The 24,705-nt window shown below is 46.4% G+C and overlaps 1 protein-coding gene across 4 annotated transcripts in view; it reads right to left on the bottom strand.

The window, feature by feature from the left end:
- Positions 1–590: 590 nt before the first annotated feature.
- GALR3 (galanin receptor 3) overlaps positions 591–24,705 on the bottom strand; it is a 333,989-nt gene continuing 309,874 nt past the window's right edge. For all 4 annotated transcript variants that reach the window (XM_085601386.1, XM_085601388.1, XM_085601390.1 and 1 more), the window contains one exon: positions 591–4,878. In XM_085601386.1, coding sequence (XP_085457512.1) covers positions 4,050–4,878 — 829 coding nt within the window. In that variant the 3' untranslated portion in view covers positions 591–4,049. The remainder of the gene's footprint in view (positions 4,879–24,705) is intronic.

The raw sequence follows: 24,705 nt of genomic DNA, 5'->3' as shown, positions 1-24,705 counted from the left end.
CACCAACTGGCTTGGCTTCACCAGTCACTGCCCCACCAGAGCAACAGGACTTAGGGTCTGAGTGTAGGATGCACCCCTGAGCCTACCTTCAGCAGCTACTGTCCCACTAATATCAACAGGACATGGGATTTGAATGCAGTGCAGACCCTCAAAATGATGTCACCGGCTGCTGCACCACCACGAGCAACATAACCAGTGGTCTGAAGATGCACCTCTCAGACTCGCCCCACCAGCCGCTGCAAGCAACGGAACCCAGACCTGAATATAGGATAGACCTCTCCAAAGCACACCACCAGCCTCTGCACCGCCACAAAAACCAGAGCCTGGATCTATGGGTATACATCCAGTGGGTGTCATCAGCCAATGGGAGCACGACCTGAGATCCAGAAGGGAGCCACCCCAGGGAGTGCCATCACCTTCCCCTCCACCACTACAAGAAACGGAATAAGATTTGATTACACTTCACCAGACATTGCAGCACGGATGAAAACAAGGCGTGGGACCCACTTCTATGTCTGCAGGTGTTGTGTCCACTGCATTGAGATCAGAGTCTGCTAAAACAAAGTGCCTACAAAAAAATATACAGCAAATACATAAATCTTCAGTCTTTATTTAAATAGGATGCATTTAGGCTCAAGAATACATTTTACAAACATTTGTCTTTCTAAAAATAGACGTTTTTCCAATACAAACATGACTCATTGTCTTTCTAGACTGAACCATGGGCGAGAGTCAGGGAGAGGGACTGGGAAGGCCTACAACCTCAAGGGATACTCTTTAGGAGCACCCTGCTTTGAGGACTACAGTCTTCCTTCTTGAACGCACTGCGAATTTAAGGGTGTTGAAATTACAGCCACAGGAATGCACTTGGATTGAGGGTGAGGAAAGTAGGACCACAACTTCCAGAATGCACTGGGATTGAGAGAGCTGGCACCAGGACTACAGCCCTCAGGATGCTCGAACATTGAGGGTGGTGAAACTAGGGCTACAGCTGCGAGAATGCGCTAGCGCTGAGGATGGATAGTCCTCCGGGATGCAACAGGATTGAGAGTGTAGAAAGTAAAACGAAATCTCCCAGAATGTTGAGTGAATGAATGTGGTGACTACAGACACCTATGTGAACTTGTTGTGAGGGGGGTTGAATCGGGACTGTAGACCCCCCTGGAATACAGGATTTAGGCTCCTAGAAACCATTGGGATTGAGGAATGCGAAAGTCAAACCACATCCCCAAAAAGCACCAGACTAAGTGATGGTGTAAATAGGACTGCTGCCTCTAAACTTCACCTCTGATTAAAAGTGTAAAGTAAGGCCACACCACCCAGAATGCATTCCAATGAGTGACTGTGTAAAGAGAACTATGCCCTCTCCGACTCGTGTGGGCCTGAGGCGGGTGAAGTACTTGGAGTGGGAGTTGTGGAACTAGAACTTTCTCCTCCGGAATGCATTTAGGCCGAGGGTGGGGGAACTCGGATTAGAGCCCAAAAAAAATTGCGTTGAGGGTGGAGAAGTTGATCTCTGCACCTCCCTCCTCAAGACTGTAATAGGATTGAGAGTGATGAAAGCAGAACTACAGTCCCAAGAGTCCTCTTTGATTGAGGAGTTAGTGAACCCAGGGTTAAAATTTTCATTTGCTAAGGAAGCTCCATAATTCCCACAATACAATAGGATTAAGACTGGTGAATCCAGGGCTGCAACCACCCAAGAATCCACTGGGATCAAAGACAGGAAAACTAGGGCAGCAGCAACTTGGTTTCACATAGAAAGAGCTTGGAGGGTAGAACAATTAGGTCTGCAGGACTAGGAAGGTGAAAGTAGGTCTGCAGTCCCCAAGATGCACAGGGAGTAAGGGCGGTACTAGAACTGCAGCCTTAGAATGAACTGGAATTTATCGTGGACAAAGTAGGCCTGCAGTGCCCATAATCCATTGTGCTTGAGGAGTTAGTGAATCTGGGGCTAAAATATAGGGCTGAAGGTTGAGAAATCAGGGCTAAAATCCCTAAATTTACTGGGTTTGGTGTCACCTGCACCAGAATCTGATCGCAAAACAATGGTCACAAATTGCAACCAATATTTTTTAAGACCAGTAAACGTTTTTAAGAACCTACCTATGTAGATAGATTCTTAACAATTCAATACATAGTGGGTGGTTTGCAATCCTCATGAATATTAATGAGATAGGTTGCAAGTTGCGGTTTACTATGTTTGGAGGGCATACAAAGGTGGTGGCCTGCTGGGGCCAGCATACCACCATGTCTGTGATTGCTTTTAAATCAAGCAAACTTTTTTTTTCTTTTTCTGAAATGCAGCCCGTTATCCTTAAACCACTGCGTACTCAAACTTCTTTTTTTCCACATTCACAAAGCGGAAAGGGTCCCAAGGGAACCCCTTCTTTTTTGCAAATGGGCTACTATCTTCTTTGAGGTATAAGTAAAATATCAATGTTTTGTTACCATATTTCGGTCGAAAAACACTGATACATTAGATGCAGATTTGGTATTTAGAGGGGACGCCTACAACACATCCTTTCTAGATACCAAATCAGTGTCCATTTGGAATCCCATTTTAGGAGTCGGAAATCGTTTTCTGATTCCAAACATGGGATTATTACATAGGAAAAAATGTGGTAACGGTTGAAAAATGCCCAATTGGAACATTTGCAATTGTTAAAAGGCTTAGTACCTCTGGCCCTAACTTCATGTGATAAAAGCAGGACTTCAGTATGCGTGTTTTTTGTGGGCTCTCTGCAATGGAACCAGTGACTGTTTTTTTCTGGTTAAGACTTTATCAGGGTTAATTGGGGATAGCAAATGGATTCCTCAGTTCTAAGTAATTACTACTCCAGTGCTTCCTGGAGCGATTTCCAACCGGGGACTATGGATGGGGGCTTAATACTCCAGACCTTAGCTGGGTGACCTGCCATTTTCCAAGAATGTAAACTTTTGTTTGGGTAAGTATGCTGCAATTCATTGGTTGTACACCTTTAGATTGAAGGATTTTCTTCTATAAGACTGCAAACAGGAGGATATAAGTCTCCAGACATTTTGTTTTGTCAGATCTATGGCCCTTCATTGACAGGAATACCCCAGAAAGGCCACACTTTCTCACTTGGAGAAACACTTTCAACTCCATGGTCAGTGGCCTTCAAGATTACCCTCAATTGGGCTTGCAAAATTCTTTGGGTAGGCTCTAATTTTCCATACAGATATTTTCTGCTTGAGTTTTCTGGAACTCCATCAGTTGCAGACTGCAGCTTTCCATGATTTTCGTGACCAGCCTCAGACAGGTGTGTTTTGAGCATTTCCAATGGCCAGGGTGATGAGTGAATAGAGGTTTTCACAACTGTAGCCTTCTCCGATGTGTAGACAGCGCAATGCACTGTTTGGATAATCGCCCAAAGGCTCTAAAGTTGCCCTGTCTGCGATCGTTTGCATTCCAAAACCTGTGGCTCCAAACTGGTAAGCACATTCAGTGCTTGCAATTCCACAAATAAGACACACTCAGTTCCCTCACCCAACATCTCAATCTCTTTCAAAGTTTTTGTCGCACAATCCCTAGAACCTGGCACAATGTTTCCATCTTCTCAGTGATATTTCGAAAGCAGTGGGTGTACCCTAAGGCATAAACAGCGGGGAGGTCATAGGCAGATGAGAGAACCAAGGGGAAGATGCAGGAGCCACTTCTTCACTGCTTTTGACCTACCTATCATCTCATCAGAGAAAGCAATGCTTACAGATGTAGGATTCCTTAACCATTTTACTTAAGTCTTCTGGGCAAGACGCCCCCATTGGTAATTCCCAAGCAATATCTTTGGATTAGCCAAAGAAGACCTCCTATGGGCAACTGATGATGTCCTCCCCACAAAAAGGGACATTCCAGTAAACAATGTTGTCCTCCAAATTTTTCTTGGTGAACAGCTATGATCATACAAACTGCAACTCGGCCAAGGAGTATGGAGATTTAGTGGAAATTGGGTCACTGCTTTGCTCCAGCTCCCTACTTCCACTCATCCTGACAACTGCTACTCAAATCCTTCATGTCCCATAACAAATCAGTGGTCCTGGGCCACTGGAATCTCCCTATAAGGTGTTAGACTCTTATGGCTCAGCCCATCCCCTAATATGGCACTCTCTCCCCCATCTGCCCCAGAATCGGTCCTCGGCACCAAGCAGGCCCTGCCTCCACCCTCCTCTTGCACCTGCGTGACCTCTGTATTGTTGTTTCCAGGGCCATAGAACCCTGCTGCTGTAGGGTTGGTCACATTGAGCACATGAACCTTGTTGCCTGCTCCCCCTCTCCGCCTCTTTTTCTTCTTGATTGGGCAAGTAAACACCTGTCGGAACCTCTTGCGGAAGTGCTTGGAGATGAGAGCGTAAACAATCGGGTTGAGGCAGGAGTTGGCGTAGGACATGCAGTGAGAAACCAAGCGGAAGGCATAAGTGGCCCTGTTGAATGGGAACTGTCCAAACCAGAAGCAGAGGATGACAAGGTGGTGGGGCAACCAGCAAATGCAGAATAGCACAGCCACAATGATTATCATCTTGGTCACTTTGCGTTTAGCCTTCTTGGACTCCGAAATTGTCTCAATGGGGTCCACTGATGTCCATAGGAACTTTATGGTCCGTACATAGGCAAGACTGAGGATAACCACTGGGATTAGGTAGCCAAAGGCGAAGGTGCAGACATCCATGATCTTGCGACGCTCATCCTCCCAAGCCGGAATGCAGATGGGTACCCCATGGTAATGGATGATCTGGTAATAACTGAGGTAGGGCCCAGAGAAGAGGATGGAGAGGGCCCATATGACCACAATGGCAGCCAAGGCATTCCTGGAGGTGCGTAGGTCCCGGGACTTCAGTGGGTAACGGATAGCCAGGTACCTGTCCAAGAGAAAGGGATGAGACAAAATATACAATTAGAGAATGATCCATTTGCTTGGCAAACTATCAAAAAAGATACATTATCAACATTAGAAGTCCTAAGGACAGCAAGGAACACTATGCATAGCTGGATGTGTGGCAGAAACCGATGCTCTGACATTCTACACAGTTAGCCACAGGGCCTACTATGGATGAGGGCAGACTTCCTGTTCTTTGGCGACCAGAGGTCCTGCAGTAGGTAACCATACATCATCTGTACTATGAGAGATTAAGTTGGTGTAAAATGAGTGAAGACAAAGAAAAGACCTGAAGACGGTACTTCAAGCAACATCTCTTCACACTGGAACTGCCAGAGATCCAGGTCTCTGAAGTATGCACCCTCCCTGTGTTATTGGGAAACAGAGGGAGACAGAATGCCCCCTGTCTTGTGATTAGGGTGACCAACCGTCCGTAAATTTCACGGACCGTCCGTAATTTGGACCTCACGTCCGTTGTCCATGAGGATCCCTTTTACGGACGCCTTTTTCCGTAATTTTGGGAATTGCAGGGAACAGCACTGTTCCCTGCATGAAGCCTCAACTCCCTGATGGGGCCGCCTAGCACTCCTCCTTTGAGCACAAGAGCAGCCCCACCCCGCCCATTGTCATTCTGTATGCGCTGATTGCCACATACAGAATGACAGTGGGCCAGTCTGGGCTGCAAAGCATGTGGTGGCCGGCCTCCTACAGCCTCTGTCCAGGGCAGGGCATTCTGTCAGATAGAAGACTGCCTGGGGGCGTTTCCAGAAGAATCTCGTTTTCACTCATGAGGCCTCTTAGGCTGCCAGCCAGTTTGAGAAGATTAGAGAGGTAAATCGGAGAGTTAGTTTGGATTTTGTTATAGGCAGGGGCGCTGTTTCAATTTTATTCTAGACATAAGACAATGTAACTAGATGAGGCTTGCAGTGACATTACTGAATTTAATTGAAAATGGGATAAGTGGAGTGTAGAGCCGTTTTGAGTGGGAGGAGTTTGGATTGGGTGATGCCCCAATAGAGTACCCCTTAATTATCTAAATGCACATGTTGCTGAATAAACCTGCAATCATTATTGGCATCTCGGGTTTAATCCTCTGCAGTGAACGCATCTAATCCAGCGGTTCATGCACTTGTTCTCACCTTTAGAAAAACGACAGATGCTGATGAGACTCAATGGAATGATGAAGATTTTTTAATAGTTCAAATGTCTAGGAACTGCCATGTGATATGTGTTTTTGGCCCTCCGACGACAGATTTTACCATGATAAAGTTTCTGTAATGGACAAAACGTGTTGGCAAGGCCGATTCCTGTTTTTTTTTTTTATATATATATTGAGTCTATAGAGTAAAGCATTACACTATTGAATGAAGATTGATTTCGCCATAATTTGTGAATCCAAGGAGAGTTATTGATTATCTCTTCTCTCTTAACATTTCACTGAATGCCGAGGACTTCTAGTACATTGTGAAGTTTTGAGTATGCCACCCCACTAGAATATTTTATTCTGAGCCATCCAGGTTTGAATGTTTACAAGTACAGAATGGAGCCAGGTCAAGCAGTGATGAGGTTTTTACGGTGTATTTAGGTTGCTCTGGAAATCGTCTAGCGCCCTGGAACATTAATTAGTCCATGTATTGACCAGTTCTGTTACCAGCATTTGCACCCTTCTACCATTTGTGGTGCACTGTACTTCTTTAGGATCGCACTATTCTTTCAATACAGTTGTGGAATTTTGACAAATGCGCTGTGTTAGCAAAGCTTTGTTTGTCCACTCTCTTGTGTAATCATTTTTTATATTGGTTAGCGTGAAAAATAAAAGGTGAGACGGGGGCTTTCTGGTGCACTGTGTGCATGGTTGCACGTGCCAAAGGATACGTTTATTTCATTCCACTGGGGTCAAAGGCTATTAGGGTGACAGTCTCGCCATTTTAAAACTAATGCATTTTCAATATTAAAGGAAGCCATGATTGCTGCTATTTTATTTTATGCAACTAACAACCATTGACAAAGCCAATAATTCTGCTCGTTGCAGGTGTAACGTTACTTGTTGTGTTATATGGATACAATGATAGAAGACGTAAAATACCAGTCAGGCGGTACACTATACTAAGCACAGATTTTTAGCTTAGGTGTTTAAAGCCGCGCCTTTAATTACATCAAACATCCACTTTGGAGAAACCCCCCCGTTTTCTCATCCCACTTAAAACCCTGGAAACAACACCTTGTTACAGTCACCTCATGGCCTGACACTGTGCATCATGCATGACTCAGATTGCCTATGTGCAAGGGCATAGTGAACCCTTCCCCGCCCCACCTCTTGCTTTAGGAACTAGAGCAAGGGTGATGTTCTTGATGGGCCTCTTCTGTCGGCAACTCTGCAGACAAAGGCTCAGTTCATAATTAAAATGAAAAGGTGGGTGAGTGAGTAAGTGAAGCGATGGGTGAATGGCTGGATAGATTAGTAAAAGGGTGAATGGATGGATAATCAGAGAAAGGATGGATGGGTGAGTGGAAGGATGGATAAGACAAAAAATAGATGTATTGGTGGAAGGGTAGAAGGATGGGTAAAAGGGTGGATGGATCAGTGAAAGGATGGAGGGATGAGTTAAAGGGTGGATGATGGACGAGAGAATGGGTGGATGGATGAGAAAAATGATGGATAGATTGATGAATTGATAAGTGAAAGGGTGAATGGATGGACCGATGAGTGAAAGGGTGGATGTAAGGCTGGATGAGTGAGTGAAAGGGAGGGTAGATGGACAAAACGATGGATAGATGAGTGAAGGAGTGAAAGGGTGGATGGATGACTGATAGTGTCAATGGATGGAATTATGAGTGGATAAGCAGATGGATGGGTGGAAGGAAGGATGGCTAAGTGAAAGGGTTGATGGAGAGTGAAAGGGTCGATGGAGAGAGAAAGGGACGATGGATGGGTGACTGAAAGGGTGAATGGGTGGAAGGATGAGTGACTGGGTGGATGGATGGATGAGTAAGTGAAAGGATTGCTGGGTGGGTGAAAGGCTAAAAGGCTGGATGGATGAGTGAATGGAAGGATGGGTGGGTGGAAGAGTGGATGGATTAGTGTACCGATGGTTAGGGTGAAAGGGTGGATGGATAATGAATGGATGAGTGAAAGGGTGGATGAAGGGATGAATGAGTGAAATGATGGATGGAAGGATACATGATGGATAGGTTTGCAAATGGTTGAATATGTTTGGATATGGATGGGCTTAATTATATACTATTGTGCGACCTCCTCTGATGTGTCTGTAAAACTTACTTTTTGTCCCGAAGTTTTGTCCTGAATTTTGACCCTTTGTCCTGAATATTTGCACTCACTGTCCTTAATTCGGACCCATGCCAGTTGGTCACCCTACTTGTGATGCAGAGCTGTCGTATACTGGCTGGATGCACACTACCTGAAGGACCTTCAGGATGATCTTAACCTCAGTGCCCCATAGGTTTCATGGTGTCCTATTCAATGAAGCAATGAGAAAATATTTTAAAAAACGGTAACGGGATCTCACATATTGGAAATAATGTCAATTCACCCTCATCTTCAAAGTTAGGTTTTAATGGAGTATTGCTGACTGAAAGACCATCTCTAGTTTCAGTGAGACTAGTCCTTATGGTAAGGCCTGCACTGCTTTGTAATGTTGTCAACTGATGTACCTTTGGTTAAGAACGATAAAGTGAATTGCGGCAGAGGGCTGCACAGTATACGGGGCGAGATACAGTTAATGTGTGGTTCAGAACCTTCTAAACGTTTTCAATAGCGGACTGGTCCGGTGCTTTAGGACAATCTAAACTGTTCAAATTATAAGTCATATTTAACTAAACAGTTACCCTCATTTGGCGAGCTACCCAACCCAGAAGCTTCAAGGCACACGCCATGTGCGACTGCACAGCACTGAAACCCTCCCGTCATTCTTTGAAACTAAAATTTGGGAAAACATAACTTATCTTGGATTATCTTGGAAAAATCTATGAACATCGGTTGGCACAACTGTTACCAGCCGTTTCTTGTTCCTTCTACAAACCCTTGCAAACTGAGGCGGTAAGGAAGGTGGCAAACACAATCCAAGCATTAAACCTACTGGCTGATCCTAGACTGCTTCATGGGCATCACCACTAATTTTGAGGTTCTCATCAGCATCGATGCCAGGGGGCTATTAATAATACAGTTTTATATAGTGCTGTAAATAACAGATTCACTATTCCCCAATGGGTTCAAACTTGTGACCTTCTGATCACCGCATTTGTCAACTCACTGTGCCATCCTACAGGCATTAATGTTCGAATACCTGCAGCATGGGGCAGTCTCACCACCACTGGAGAAATCTACACAAGAACGTAATGTCTGATGTGCCCAGTTTCAATAAATTCCTTGACCGGGACTTCACCAGAGGTCTTCTTGAATATAGATGGGTCAACATAATCCACCCTACGAGGGCCAATCGGGCATCGGACATTATAGAAATGGAAACATCATTAGCCATGATTACAGACGACCTTATCTTAACGTTAGATAAAGGCTGCTAGGCCATAATCAGTTTCTCAGACCTAACCACAGCATGTGACATACCAGTCCACTGCACCCTAATTAAAGGGCTAGAAGAGTGAGCATTGGTCAAAGACAACGTGTTGCACTGACTGCGGTTTTTCCGCTATCCTACGTCTTCCCTGATTAGAATAGAGTTTGCAAATAGAGTTTGGAAGTCCACAAGTTTGAATGTCTCCAACAATGTACCCCAGGGGTAGTGATGGGTCTTGCAGACTGAACTGGTGTCTTGTGGGGTCAACTGATCAAGACCCATTGGGTTTTAACAGCACATTGTGCAGCTTTGTGGCATGTTTTGCCAATTCATGGCTCCAAACTGCTGAGGGGTTTTGTGATATGGGATGGTGTTCACATCGTAGGCCTGACAGCTAAGCTGGATGTAGGCATCTTCAGTTTTATCACTGTAATGGTGGTGAATAGGACAAGCTAAAGCTGCCACGGCAGGTATGAGGTGGCACAATAAAAGAAGGCTGATGGAGTTTGAGGGGATAGGACTCAGAGTGGCATATTACATAATTTAGGGACACCGCAGAGACGACGTTGAAGCAATTAGGAAAAGTGTATGCGGAGAGCTTGGAGAACAAAACTGATGAGAAGTGGGAGGGTGTATAAAGAGACTCTCTCGTTACCTCTCAGGTTTACCCTTTGTATGCATCTGATTTGATTTTGCTTGATTCTTGGAGAAGGGAAGCACAAGGAAAATGGCGAAATTGGTCCTTTTACGAATGTGTGACTACAGGGAGATGTTCTTCCTCTTAATTTCATGCAGGGGCAGCTCCTCCATAATGGCAGCGGAGCGTCACTCCACTGCCAGCAGATGATAAATAAAAATATAATAAAACATTGTTATTATCGTTTTATTTATCTCAGTCTGAGCTGCTTATGTTTGACGGGAGGGGCGGAGCCGGGCCATGGCCGGGAGGAGTACTGTGCACTTATAAGTGCGAATGTCAGTGTGTCCGGCCGTCTTAGGCCAGTCAAACAGACACGTACACTTATGTTTACCCCACAGACTCCCAGGTACCATCTGTGCGGCAAACAAAGCCGCTCAGACCAATCCAGATGCTTCTCTCATGCTAGAGAGCAGCCTCTATATTGGGTGGGGAGCCTGTGCCTTCAGGCTCATCCACTTCAGGAGGAGGAGCAACGAGGTGGCTAGCTGCGGAAGAGGAGCGGAAGGTAAGTTATTTTTTATTTTTTTTATTCTCCCCCCAGCACACCCCCCTCCGGCCGCCCTACCGGTCTCGATTGGAAGCAGCCGTCACTGCTCTCACGTGGTATATATTTGATTAAAACGGGGAGATCGCTGTGATCATGAATGATATAAAAGTGTCAACTACATGCTCCAAGTTCCCCAAGAATAATATCATCTGACCTCATCTGATACACTATTACCTCCAAGTACTTAAACGTTTGTTCCGCTAGAGCTAGTCTCTGTGTAACCTCAGTGCTTACAGTATTATCACCCGAATCAGTAAGTGGGAATATGCTTGATGTAGCTCAATTAGCTCATAGCCCTGAAGCAAAGCCAAGTCTGTCTAGCTCTTTGAGCAGGACTGGAAGACCTTCAAACACATCTCTCAAGTACAGGAGCATGTCATTCATTTATAGCAAAATAATGCGTATAGCTGCACACCAGCATCCCTACGTGCTCGCCCAGTCTTCTCATGTAGCATGCCTCGGACTCCATTGCTAGTGTGAACAGGAGTGGTGACAATGGTCAGCGTTGCCTACCCGGAGCTGTGCTTGGAGAGTTGTATAAAGCAGTCAAACCCAAATCATCATGTTACCAAACCCCACCTTTCATAATACTGCTTAAAAGTATCCCCAGTATAAGGTGTCAGATGCCTTTTCCAGATCAATGGAGGCCACTAGTGCCCATGTAACCTGCTGGTAAATACTTACAATTATAAGAAGGAAGAGCAGGATATTAGGGACAGTGCTCCTACCCTGGATGAAACCACTCTGGTCGTGATAGACCGTAGGGCTGTTACTATACTATTTGCTAGTACTTTTCCCAGTAGTTTATAATTTACTTTAAGAAGTGATAATGGCCCTTACGAGCCTGTGTCCAGTGGGTCCCAGTCTCGCTTTGGCAAGCCGAGAACACCGTTGTCGAACGCCGCCGAGTACATGTTCATTAAGGGCTGGAGAAGTTACCCCTTGTAGAACTACAGATTAGCCCATCATTCCCTAGTGTTTTACCCATAGCCATCTGCGACAATGCCGATGTGGCATCTTCTAGAGTTATCAGTGTTTCTAATTCAACAATTTTATTAGGTGCCAGCCTCTTTAATTTTGCTTCTTTTATTAAATAGTGACCCAGTTTAGTATTTACTCTCTGCAAGGATGTGTACAAGTCCTTGTTGAATTTGGGGAAACTCTTATTAACCTCAGGTTGTGTGCTCACTGGTTGCCCTTCGAGGTTTCATGTAGCAATGAATTCTGGGTGAGAAGCCTCCGAACTAGCCAACCCAGCTAGCATCCAGTCCATCTTGTCACCTTCTGTGTCTTACAACAAGATATTGTCCATCTTCCCTCGGTGCCCTCTGGGCAGCCCTCTTTTCTGTAAGCCTATTACTTTCAAACAAAGGATCATGTGCTTCACGTTGCAGAGTTAACAGGGCTTTCTCCAGTCTGTTTAAGGGATCTTTTAAAAAGTTTTCTTAATGCAAGTAACATTCTTGATTGGTAATCGCCAGATGGAGATTTTAGCTACTACCCACCCTCAGTTTAAGGACATGACCATGGGGTTCTGATTTGATCACGTTTTTCCTAGTACGCCAATCTCTGTACCGGTCCTCTTTGGTGGTATCTTGCAGATATTATGTTCAATACGTGTATGCAAGGCATGTATCGATGAATAAAAGGAGTATTCGAGGCTCTCTGTGTGCTCTCCACACATCAATGATATTCCATGCCCTAACCCACTGCAATATCTTTTTGGACAGTCGGAAGGGGTGGGTGAGACCTATCTCTATTCATTACTCCATTAAAATATCCCCCACTATGCATTGATCTTGGTGGTGTTTAGCTAACAGAATTGATAGTTGCTCTAAGAGCTACATTTGCTTTACCCTTGGATGGGTCTCCCATCTGGGCAGCTATGTAGGCCAACATATCTGCCCTTCTTGTCCCCCCTGTTGGTCAAACCCAGGGCGTACCCATATAAGGACACTCCTGGCATGAGCAGTGCAGACAAGGCGGCCCTTCCACCTATCCTATAGGTTCCTGCAATTGGATATCGTGAAATGTGTTCCTTGGAGCCCTGTCCCTATGTTTTGAGTATATAAGTATTTGATACCTTTTAGATGCACTTTCCGTGCCCCTAACATTACATGTGAGCACTGTGCATGCTTCATTTCAAATCACATGATGTGTTCCATATGCAGCGCTGTGGCCGGACCGTCTCACTAATGTGTCTTGTTTTCCTACCATTTCACCACTCTCAGTTTTTCTGCTGTATGAGGGATTCCCTCCTGTCTTCATTGCCCAATCTGGACCCACTGCACTTCATTTACCATTTGGCTCAGCTGTATGGCTCCTATGAGCTCCTCCCCAAAGCTGAATTTCTAACTGACCTGCACCCAAATCAGCATGAGTTGTCCCAGCATTTCAACAAAAATACTGGCCCAAGCCACCTTTTCTGGCAGCTCAACTGGTGAAACTGAAAGGCAATTTGGGAAATGTATCCTGACAGCAGAAGGTGTTCCCATCCGTGAAGGCACTTGGCCGCCCTGCAGCTATGCCTTTGTTGTGTCTCTCCAGTGCTACCTCCCTATTTTCCAGTGTGCGCTTGATTGATTATTGTGCATGTTTGCATTTATTCAGCCTCTTAAGTATTACATATCTGGTAGTGAAATCTTTGGCTGTTGCTAGAGTGAGTCTTTGTTGTAGTTCTTCGCTCGCAGCATCCTCTTCACTAGATGACTCACTGCCCCTTCAGGCGGAGACATGAGAGTCTTTATTCAACAGGTGTCTGTCAAGGTCCTTCGTGTCGTCCTGCCGCTTCTGTCTCCTTCGGCGCTTCTGCCGCTTGATCCGGTGTTGGTCTACTGTGTGTGTTTTGATGATCTAGCAATGTTTCCTGTTTGGTTGTTCCAGTTTAGGGTCCTACTTCGGTTTATATTCCACTCACTGCTTTGTTCTTGTCAGGGAGGTCTCAGACTTCACAAGGGTCTGTAAAAAAGAATGTCTTGCGGCCATCTACTATGTATAGTTTCACTGGGAAGATTAGCATGCATCTCACATTCATTTTAGTCAAATTCGCTTTGGCTGCTCTGAGTTCTGCAGTTCGGAAACACCAGAACCGTACAGTGGTCCACAACGATCAGTCACTTAGCAAGTACCCTCTTAAGTAATAGATCACAATCTTTAAAATGCAATAGCTTTGCCACAATCGTACTGGATGTAGCCCATTGTAGGTCCAATTGAGTGTTGCGGTTCAGCCGAAGAGCCAGGTCTTAAGAACTTTCCTGAATTGGGTCAGCGACGGGGATAGTCTGAGTTGGAGAGGCGGAGAGGTAGGAAAAGGATCTACCTCCATTCCTGGTCTTGCAGATACGAGATACAGTGGCAAGGGCCAGTTGGGCAGAGCGGAGGTGTCGGTATGAGTGGCAGTGGTTCAGGTATACTGGTCCAGCGTTGTGGAGAGCTTTGTAAGCATGTGAGAGGAGCTTGAAGGTGACTGGGGGCCAGTGGAGTTCTTGTAGGTGTTCGGAGATGTGGCTGCAGCGGGGGATGTTGAGGACGAATCTGGCTGCAGCATTTTGAATATTCTGTAGTTTCCTGAGGAGTTTCTGGGAGACGCCTGCGTATTTGCATTGTCATAGTCGGGTTTGCTGCTGATGAGTGCGTAACTGACCGTCTTTTTGGCTTTCATTGGGGATCTATCAGAAGGTCTTTCGAAGTAGGCGAATCGTGTGGACAAGGTACTCCAGATGAGGACAAAAGAAAATGAAGACACCAGTATGATGAGGATAGCAAGGAACCCTATGCAAGAGCTCTAAAAAAGTATCAGTATGCGATCTGCAAAGCCGGGTTAAAAGAATTCGCTGATAGGATCAGTCAGTCCTTGCATCCTTCTAACGAAATATATACCATTATCAACTGCTTTCTTAAACCTAATATTGCCCGGGCTGCCCCCCCTCCCCTTCTTTAGGGAACAATGTGAGCAACTAGCTAATCATATCTTAGGACTCTTTTTCAAGAACATCAGACCCCCTCTTCAAAGTCAATAATAAGGTTACAGTTGAAAAGCCAGCAGTGGAACTGTCAATGTTCCCTAAACTGAGTAAGAAAGCTATTCTAATGGCAGCAAGTACAGTCAATTTGGGTTCGCCTTTGGATCCAGTTCCCTTAGATATCCTGTTGAAGGGGGTGAAGGAGGGAGAGGCAAATATATCTGTTCTAATGGTCCACCAGAATCTTTCCTTGGGGAGTGGACGTGTTCCGATGCATGGAAACATGTGATTATTTGCCCACTGTTAAAGAAACCTTCCTTGGATTCTGACTAGGCGGATAATTATAGACCCATTTCGTTGATTCTGGGAGTAAGTAAAATCCTGGAAAAATTGTTAAATGGGGTCCTTTCGGATTTTCTTTTTACTCTAACAACTTACTGCACCAGACACAGACCGGTGTTTGGTCTGGCTGCAGTACAGATACAGCTCACTTAAAAAAAAGACTCTGGACTAGGGTGGGTCAGCTGCACTCATTCTTTTGGACTTGAGTGCAGCTTTTGAAACAGTCTCCCACTCAATTCTCTGTCAGAGGCTGGAGGAAATGGGAATCACAGGTATGGCGCTAAAATGGCTAACCTCCTTTCTAGCGAATAGGATCTTCCCAAGTCAGTAAAGGGCCCTTTTCATTGGAGACACATTGGCTTCAGTGTGGGGCGCCGCAGGGCTCATCTCTGAGCCCTACACTCTTCAATATGTATGTCCGGTCCTTATCAGACACTATCTGTGCCTCAGGTTTTACTATAGTGTCTTCATCTCACCAAATACTGACTGAACCTTTGAAAGATTCACTGACTGTCTGGAGCAGGTGACCAGCTGGATGGGAACACATTGTCTCAAATTTAACGGGGAGAAAACTGAGATTATGGTGATTAGCAACAATCCCTTGGTTTCGGATCAATTCCTCTTGCCCCTGTGCTTGGGGGGAACGCCCCTCCCCCAGACCAAAATTTAAGAGCCTTGGAGTCACCCTGGATAAATATCTAACTATGAGTTCTCAGGCAAAGAGAGTTGCAGGCACCTGCTTTGGCCACCTAAGATCTCTTAGGAAGACGCTCAAGAGGCAACCTATGGAATGCCGGAGGGCGGTGATCGAAGGCTTGGTATTTTCCCACCTCGACTATGACAACTCTCTCTATCTAGGAAGCCCCTCATATGTTATTAGATGCAGGTCACCCAGAATGCTGCAGCTCGGGCTCTGCTGGGCATGCCCAGAAGGCAATGAGCACGGTCAGCTTTAGCCAACCTCCATTGGCTTCCTACTAACAAAAGAATAGAATTCAAAGCCTTATGCTTTGACCATAAGATAAAACATTCACATGGACCACATCCCAGTCAGCACCTCATTACTCCACACAGTGCTCGCAGAGAGCGGAGATCAGACGGCCTCTTCCGTCTTGCCGTTCCCAGAATCAAAAGAACAAGAGACAGGGGTCCTTAAATAGCCTACTTGACTTCCAAGCTTTGGAACTCCTTGATTTTTCATCTGGGATCAAACAAAAACTTGCAAAGTTTCAGGAAGCAATTGAAAACTCACCTCTTCATTTAAAGCAGCACATCCCTTCACCTGTCCTGTCAGCGCCAGGAAGCCAGTTCTGGGTAGCGGTGCACTCTATAAGAACTGCTTGATGATGATGAGGGAGGAAATAAAGGTGATGTGCAGCACAGAAAAGGCTACACTATGTGAGCTGCAAAGACTGATTGGCAAACTCAACTTCACTACGAGGGTAATACCAGCAAGGTGAGGTTTTTTCAAGGAGCCTGACCGCAGGTCTGCGGGAGAAGCATCATCATGCTAGGCTGGGGGCCGGAATGAAGGGGGAACTGATCATGTGGGACTCATTTCTGGCTTATTTTAATGGGCTCCTTATATGGAGAGAAGGATGGGTGACTAGCAGACAGGTAGCCTTCTTCACGGACACAGAAGGCAGCCAGGGGTTTGGTGCAATTTTAGGAAGGGAGTGGTGCGCAGAACTATGGCCTAGAAGCTGGCAAGAGTTGGGCATCACCAAGAACATCACCTTCCTAGAACTGTTCCCCATAGTGGTGGCCCTGACATTGTGGAAAGGTAGACTTGGACATGAAACTCACAGGGGGTGTTGCAGGCAATAAATAACTGCACGGCGAGCTGCCCAAACATATTCAGGCTAATGAGGTGCATGGTGAAATTGCAGCTTGTGGGAAACCTCGACATAAAGGCAAGACACGCCCCTGGGGTGAAGAGCTCACTGGCAGATGCGCTCTCTTGTTCCCAGATGAGCAAGTTCTGGAGGCTAGCGCCAGAAGCAGAGCAGCAAATGACCCCTTTCCGGAAGATTTGTGGCAGCTGGCGTAACAGACCTGTCTGACATGAGCATGCACTAATGCCTGGGGCAGCAAGATGATATGAAAAATATGCGAGCAACGTGATGCGGGTGGGGAGGCTCCAACTTCGTGGGACCCCAAAGCCACAGCTAGGGCTGTGGAGCGTTTCATTGAATGGCCATACCAACAGAAGAAAGAAAAGTCTTGGGTGCAGGCCCACTCAGCGGCTGGGGCCCACTTCTCAAAACTAAGCACAGGAAAGGACCCCAGAGCCTCGCACTATATCAGGAGCCATGAAAGACTGGAAGCACCTGGAAGGGAAGAAACAGAACATGAGTTGACCCATACACTTTAGAAAGCTGATCCAGATAATGATGCACTAGAGGGGGTGGCATTTGGCCATTTGGAGGTCTCCCTGTTTAAGGCAGCCTACTCAGCAGCATTTTTGGGGACATTCAGGGTGAGCGAGCTCGTGGCCCCATGAAAAAGGATGTTGGCACAGCATGCCTGTAAGCAGTAGATGTCAAACCAGGCGTGTCAAGTGTGGAATTGCTGCTATGAAAGTCAAAAACAGACCAACAAGGCTAGGGGTCCCGGGTACAGCACTGCATAGGAGACACCAGGCCCTGTCCAGTGTGCTGTCCGTACACCTACATGGCAGCGTGACCCACAGGGGGGGTCCCTCGTTTCAAGCGCAGGACGGAGACCTACTGAGCAAATTCTAGTTAATTGTGGTCAAGCGCACAGCCCTGGGGCAGGCAGGCCTCCCATCCACCTCCTTTGGGTCCTACTCATTCAAGACGGGAGCGGCGACAATGGCAGCACAACACGGGATGCCAGAGTCTGGGATCAAGGTGCTCCAAAGCGTATAAAACATACGTAAGGCCCCAGATGGCATACACAGATATGGGACCACACTTGGAAGTGAATTGAGAATGTTCTTGTTACCTTGGCAGGGGCCCAGCCCAGAGCAGTTTGGGTGATTGAGCACTCATTCATTCACCGGATGCAGACATGGGGAACCCACAGCGGCAGCCGACAAGGGGGCAGGTCTGGAGCCACAAACATTAGGTGGTGGGGCACCCCAGAGATGAGATGAGGGCAACTAGTGTTACCCTTGGGCAAACTACATGCAATAGCCATCAGGTACCGGATTTACTAATAATACACCTAGGCGGCAATGACCTCACTCAGTTTAGGAGGAAGATCCTCCTCCACAACATCAGGCTAGGGCTGACAGAGGTGGCGAGGAACTTTGGCAGTACCACCATCATATGGTAAGAAATAATCCCCAAGCTAACATGGCGAGGGGTCGTATCAAACAGGGCGGTGGATAACTCCTGAAGGGAATTAAACATTGCAGTCAGCAAGTACTGCAAGGTTAATGGTCTTGAGAGTGTCAGGCATGGCTTGATAAACTCAAGACGCCCGGAACTGTACACTGCCGATGGGGTGCACCTCTCAGAAGAAGGAATCAAAGTGTTCTGGGCCAACCTTTGGGCAGCCATGGCAATGGCAGGCTGCACCTAAAGGTGTCAGGAGCAAACCCCAAAATCATAAGGGGGAGTTGCCTGGAGACATCAGCCCCACAGGGGGAGTGGCAGAAAAAGGGGAACATTTGTTGGGAGAGGAGGCACACCAGCAGGGCGGTGTGCCGGAGGAAGGCCACTTACCTGGGGATGCCTTAAGGCAGGGTGGGCAGGCCGACAGGGGGAGTAAGCAGAGCACGGCACTTGCAGCCAAGACCCGTACTTGCAGCCAAGATCCGCCGGATGGCAGGGCACAAAATGGACAGACAAGGTAGCGAGTTGAGCCTAACAGCAGTGAAAGGCTATCCCCTCTCGCGATCAGTGAAAAAGCCAACACAAAACTTTATTTCCCCCCAAAAAAGCAGTGTTATGATTGATGGCCTCAACAAGTAAAAGGTGTCAAACTGTGGGAGGAAACGACAGGACGCGATAGATTTATGGCAGATCTGATTTATGAACTGTCACCCTTTTATGATCCTGTCAGAATGATTTATGACACCATCAAAAATGGTTTGTGGCACTGTCACCATGATTTATGATCGATCAATGTGATTTAAAAATGCAATGACAAAAAAGATCATATATGTCAAACTGCAGCGAAGAATTCCAATGAAAAACACATGCCTGGTTTAAGTTTATTATGCATGAGTATTATATGTATTATGTGCACTGTTTGGAGTGGGTCAACTGTGGGGGTTACGGCAAAGGCCTCCCCTGAAGGAGGCATAAGGGGATGTCGCAATAACGTCCGCAGGGGACCTGAAAAATCCAGTTTTGGCCACAGTAGCGCAGTAAACAACAAAGGGAGGGAGGCGTCCCATCTGCCCTCCCCAAAGAATCGGAAAGCGAGCCAAGCTTGGCGCAAAAACTCCCGGTCAATCAGAGCCCAAGTATTTTTTTTAACCCCCCTGTAGGGGGTCATTGCTGCACCTCGGCGGGGGAGCTAAGGGTTAAAAAGCAGTTATCGAAACCCACCCACCAACACATGAAACAGCATCATTGTTGCAGTTGTTGGAGGGCGGAAAAAGGGAAACATTTGTTAGTAAAGGAGGCCTACAGGCAGGGTGGTGTGCTGGAGGAAGGCTACTTACCATGCCTTATGGCAGGGTGAGTAGGCCAATGGGTGGAGTAAGCTAAGCACGGGACTCGCAGCCCAGACCTGCTGGACAGCACTGCTCAAAAAGGACACACATGGTAGCGAATTGAGTCTAACAGCAGTGAGAGGCTACCCCGTGCCCCCTTCCCGGCATCAGAGAAAGAGGCAACACAAAACTTTATTACCCTAAAAAAGCAGTGTGCTTTTCGTGTTGGCCTCAACAAGTAAAAGTTGTCAAACTATGGCAAAAAAAATGACAGGACGCGATTGATTTATGGCAGACATGATTATGACCGGTCACCCTTTTATGATCCTGTCAGAATAATTTATGGCACTATCAAAAATTATTCATAGCCCTGTCTTCGTGTTTTATGATCGGCCAAGGTGACCTATGAATGCAATGACACAAAAAACGATCACACATCTTAATAAAATGGCTGCCAAGAATACCCATGAAAAACAAAATACATGCCTGGTGTAAGTTTATTATGCATGAGTATTATGTGTATTATATGTACTGTTTGGAATAGGCCAAGTGCTGGGGTTATCAGCTAGATACACAATTCGTAGTGTGTTCTGCCGAGAATCTCCTTCCGCGTCCTCCGCTTGGTACAATTAGGGGTGGGCGGAATTTGCGAAGTTCACTTTCGCAAATTATCGCGAAAATGTCACAAGTCTCTGCAAACACGCGGAAATATCGCGAAGATGCGGAAGTTTTTTCCCCGCCCGTTCGCGATATTTTCTGCATGGTTGCGGGTCGCCAACTTACCCCTGCAGTTGCTCGCGGGCACGGCCATCTTGTTTTCAGTTGTCTCGCGGTGCATGATCGCGAGAAGAAAGACGTGATCGCGCGACGCATGACGTCACAGCGGACGCGAACTGTCGCGAGACAAACCGCAAATGGCTAAAACAATACAACATCTCATGGCGAACGCGACCGGATCGGGAAAACTTGTCAGCGAACGCGGGGATTCAGGTAAGGCGATCGCGTTATTATTTTACAGCGCGAGCAAGAAACAAATTATCGCAAAGCTGCGGAATGCGGAAATTTTGACATTTCCGCGCTCTCCGCGGAACGCGGAAATGCCAAATTATCGCAATTTATGCGAACGGAACGAAATATTCGCCCAGGCCTAGGTACAATCTAACCTTCTCCAGTATGTCTGCCACTTCTGTCTTCAGTTTAGTTCATTTAGATGTGAATTCTGCTAGGTCAGATTCCACTTGGGTCATCCTCTGTGCCAGTTTTTTTCCTGGCCTGCCGTGACCAAGTTTGAGTCCAGCGGTACTGGGTCAATCTTAACTTCTAAGGCTAATTTAATGTCTTTAATTGCGTGTACAAAGGAGACCAGTTTGTTTGGTAGAGGTGCGCTGGGGCACTATTCAGGTGGTCTCGAGTCTGCTGGTGAATTCGGACTTAGCCCATCCTTGATCTGCAAAGATTTTCCCATCATTGTCCCCTCTAGCATCAGGGCACAACCTGGGACTCAACAAAGCAGAGGCGCCGGCCTTATCTGTCGTTGCTGTGTGAAATTCTTAGTTTGGCCTATTTTCGCCTCTCCATGTATGTTGTGGACTGCCTCCCAACTCCTTTCTTTTTTAATTCTAGGGGCCTTAGTTTCACCCGTCTGTACAAGTAGCCTTTTGGAGTCGATATTGACAGGTGTCCATTGTGCTGTAGCCCACTACTGCTCAGTGTGCTCCCTCTCCTTGCGCCTCAGGTCTCTCCTTCGACCACCTGGCAACAGTTCTTTGAGTTCTTGAATAGCGCTGTTTTTCACAGTAGGCCTATTAACTCCATGGGGCTGTGCGTGTTCCTAATTATATAGTCCCCAAACCAGCATTAGCTTTTTGTACACAGTGCGCCTGCTTCCCCACAGTTCAGATTCCTTTACGTATTGGCTCCCAGGAGCTCAGTTTCTGGCCCTGGATGTAGCTAGCAAGCTGCCAGAGTAGTCATCTGGAGTCTTGGTTGACACTCACTTACAGATACATTGGAAGAATGGGACAGAACACTTCCTCATCCCCATAAGATATCACACAACGTAAGATTTCAATATATTCAATTCACTGTCCTACATTGGGCATATGTAACTCCGGCACGCCCTGGAAAAATCTATGATAGTGCAAACTCCGCTTGATCTCGTTGCTGAGGCGGACAATAAGCCTACGTTTTGGGACTGCCCATCAGCGGTCACTTAATGCAGTGGTTCCCAAACTTTTTCGACCTGTGGCTCCCTTGACCTAATTGGCAGTTGGCCATGTCTCCCCGCCATTTTTTTATCGGTGGGGGAATGTAAACCCGACCTCGGGAGTACTTCCAGTTGTCTCCCTGAAATATATTGAGATGCGATGAAGGTATTATAATCATATTTGTAACAAAATAAAAATATAGCAGTTGTTTAATAAAAGCTTTAATAATTATGGACCTGGATTCATTGAAATATGCTTTATCAAGTGTACCATGATTAGACAGATTGAAGCATTCCTGCCATCACCTTCTGTGAGTAGGACACCTCTGAGCAGTCCAGGCATTTTAGCTAAAAGCTCTCGCTTGCCATGAGTTGCGAGATAATACTCAGCATAATAATGTAAAAAAAGGCAAACTACAAGCCCAAGAATGCACTACTAAAAGCTAAAAAAAGAGTAGCTATATGTGTGCCTGTTCGGTGCTTTAAGGAAGCTTGCATTGTTGCAGCCTCTGCTGTATCTGTTGTTGGTCAATTAATGACGCTTTGTGAAACTTTCAATTATGAAAAAGCCTGCTAAAGCGTCTTCTATTCCCTCATCCCTCTTGTTGCTGCTTTGTTCTTCAACATTCTTTTTCTTCCCTCTCTCTGCCTTTATGTCCTGCTTTCCTTCTCTTCCCCTTTGGTTCTTTCACACTTTGTTTTACCCCCGTGTATTCCTTCTTCCACCTGCTGCTTGCCCTTGTTTTCTCAGACTGAAAGTGGTGTCACTTTTAGTTACCTGTATTTCCCATCCCTCTGCTGCACTCCTCTTCACAGAAATAAAACATACATGCCCCAGTCTGGGTTGATTTAACAGCCTCTCCGATGCCCAGGTTGCTGCAGTATGAGCTGAACTTGCATATCACTGCGATGTCTCGTCCGAGGTAAGCGCTAGGCTAGTAGTGTAAGAAATAGGGAGGGGTAGTACCAATGCCAGAAAAGGCTTTATACGTATTTAATTTGGGAGGTCTCTTATGTTGTCACTAACATAGGGAAGTATACAGAGAGAACAATGATGAACTGCTTTCACTGAGGCTGAAAGGGAAACAGGTTATTTCAGTTACATGCTTCCTGCCTGGCCTTAGCTGAGGGTCAGACTGGGGTCCGGAAATTAATCCTGGCTGCAATGCGGCCTATTTCCAAAGTGAACTTGCCCACTGGAATTCCTGGTTTATAAAATCTGGCGCAGTGTTTCTTCAAGTTCACACAAACAAAGTGCGGGAACAGCAGCCAGCATCAAAAATACACGGGCTGTGTGAAGTTGTAGAAATATTTGAAATCTTTATCTTGACTTGAGTGAAAATGTCACGAGTCTGTGTTTTCCCCCCTACATAACTCTTGTTCCACAGGAAGCTTTACTGCACCATAAATTTCATTCATATGCACCTGTTTGCCTAATTTGTTCTGCGTGGAGCCTACGTGTTCATTAAGATGCACTCCTGTTTTCCGACGAGACTGTGGGCCACTGCACATTTATTTAACTTGTCCCTTTCAAACTCGACTTGTCAAATTAAAATAGTCAATGAGCAAGCAGTGATTCAGCCCTCTTACCTACTTGTTACTTGTGAAGAGGGTCGTCCAAGGCACGGCAGAACACGGCGGCTGCGTATGCGGTGGTTACGTCTGTGAAAGCACGTACGCACGTATGGCGGCATTGCGCTCTTGGGCCAAACCAAGTTCCCGGGTTATGCAGGTGGCATTTGTAACTCCCCCGTGAGTTGCGCTGCGGCTGGAATAAGCTTCACTTGCTGCATTCAGGTAGGCGTCAAAAGACTCATATTATTTTACTGCCCACATTCACATAACATGATTATAAGCTTGCTCAGCCCACAGCCACACGCTATCTTTCCCAAATCTGAGCGGCGCCCCTGGCTACTCCTAACGGCGCACCGGGGTGCCGCGGCGCACAGTTTGGGAACCACTGACTGAATGGATTCAAATAACCAAGGTCTTCTCACTTATCATTGGCCGCCAAGAACTAGATAAACTAGAATATTGTACTCTGGCAATTTACCTTCATCCTTATGCGGGAAAGATTGAGTATTTTCCTCAGTGTGCCCATGCATCCCTTGTAGTTTGTGGCCTCACTTATGCCTTGGGATGCTTGGAGTTCACCCAATCAGGCAAGGCTCCTTCCACCAGTCCCCTCAATGCGCACCACCTCTCTCTAGGACCACTGCTGGTCACTTAGCCAAGAGTCCTCATGGTGTACCATCCATCTTCCCCTCTGTGTGATCTTAGTTGTCTCTTCTAATCCCACATGTTCTTCATGGGGGCAGGGGCCACACTCTTGCATGATATAGGCCCCTTCGGATTACCTCCATCGAAAGCCTCAATTACCTCCTCATAGGTTTGCCAGACATCCCAGATTTGCTCACACTGTCCTAGTTTTTGAATTACTGTCCTGGTGACTGAAAAATCTTTGTTCACAGAGTCAGGTGGGCAAGAACATTAATCAGTGCTGTGGAGTCTCTTGTTTAAACCAGGGACATACGTTCACTTGTTTGGGGCCGCCTGCTGTGTGCCTCACTTACACTGCGCAGCACAGAAGGATTTATTGTGGAGTGAATCTATATCGAGATGACCTATCACCAGCGGCGGCTCCTCCGCTATGACGCAGGAGCGTCGCCCCCCCCTGCCAGCACTTCAAAAAATGTACAAATAAAATGTTAATAAAACGGGTTTAAAACCCGTTTTATTATAGGTTTTATTTAGCTTATGCTGGGGCTTGGGGCAGGGACAGGATTACAATAGGCTGGAGGGGAAGTGGTGAGCTCTACCTACACAGCGCATGTGGTTTTTGGCCGGCAGACTCAGTCCGGCCAAAAACCACATGTGCAGCGACTCCT

The sequence above is a fragment of the Triturus cristatus genome, chromosome 4_2 (assembly GCF_964204655.1).
Source record: "Triturus cristatus chromosome 4_2, aTriCri1.1, whole genome shotgun sequence".
Classification (NCBI taxonomy): Eukaryota; Metazoa; Chordata; class Amphibia; order Caudata; family Salamandridae; genus Triturus; species Triturus cristatus.
This window is presented reverse-complemented; position numbering and strand designations above follow the sequence as displayed.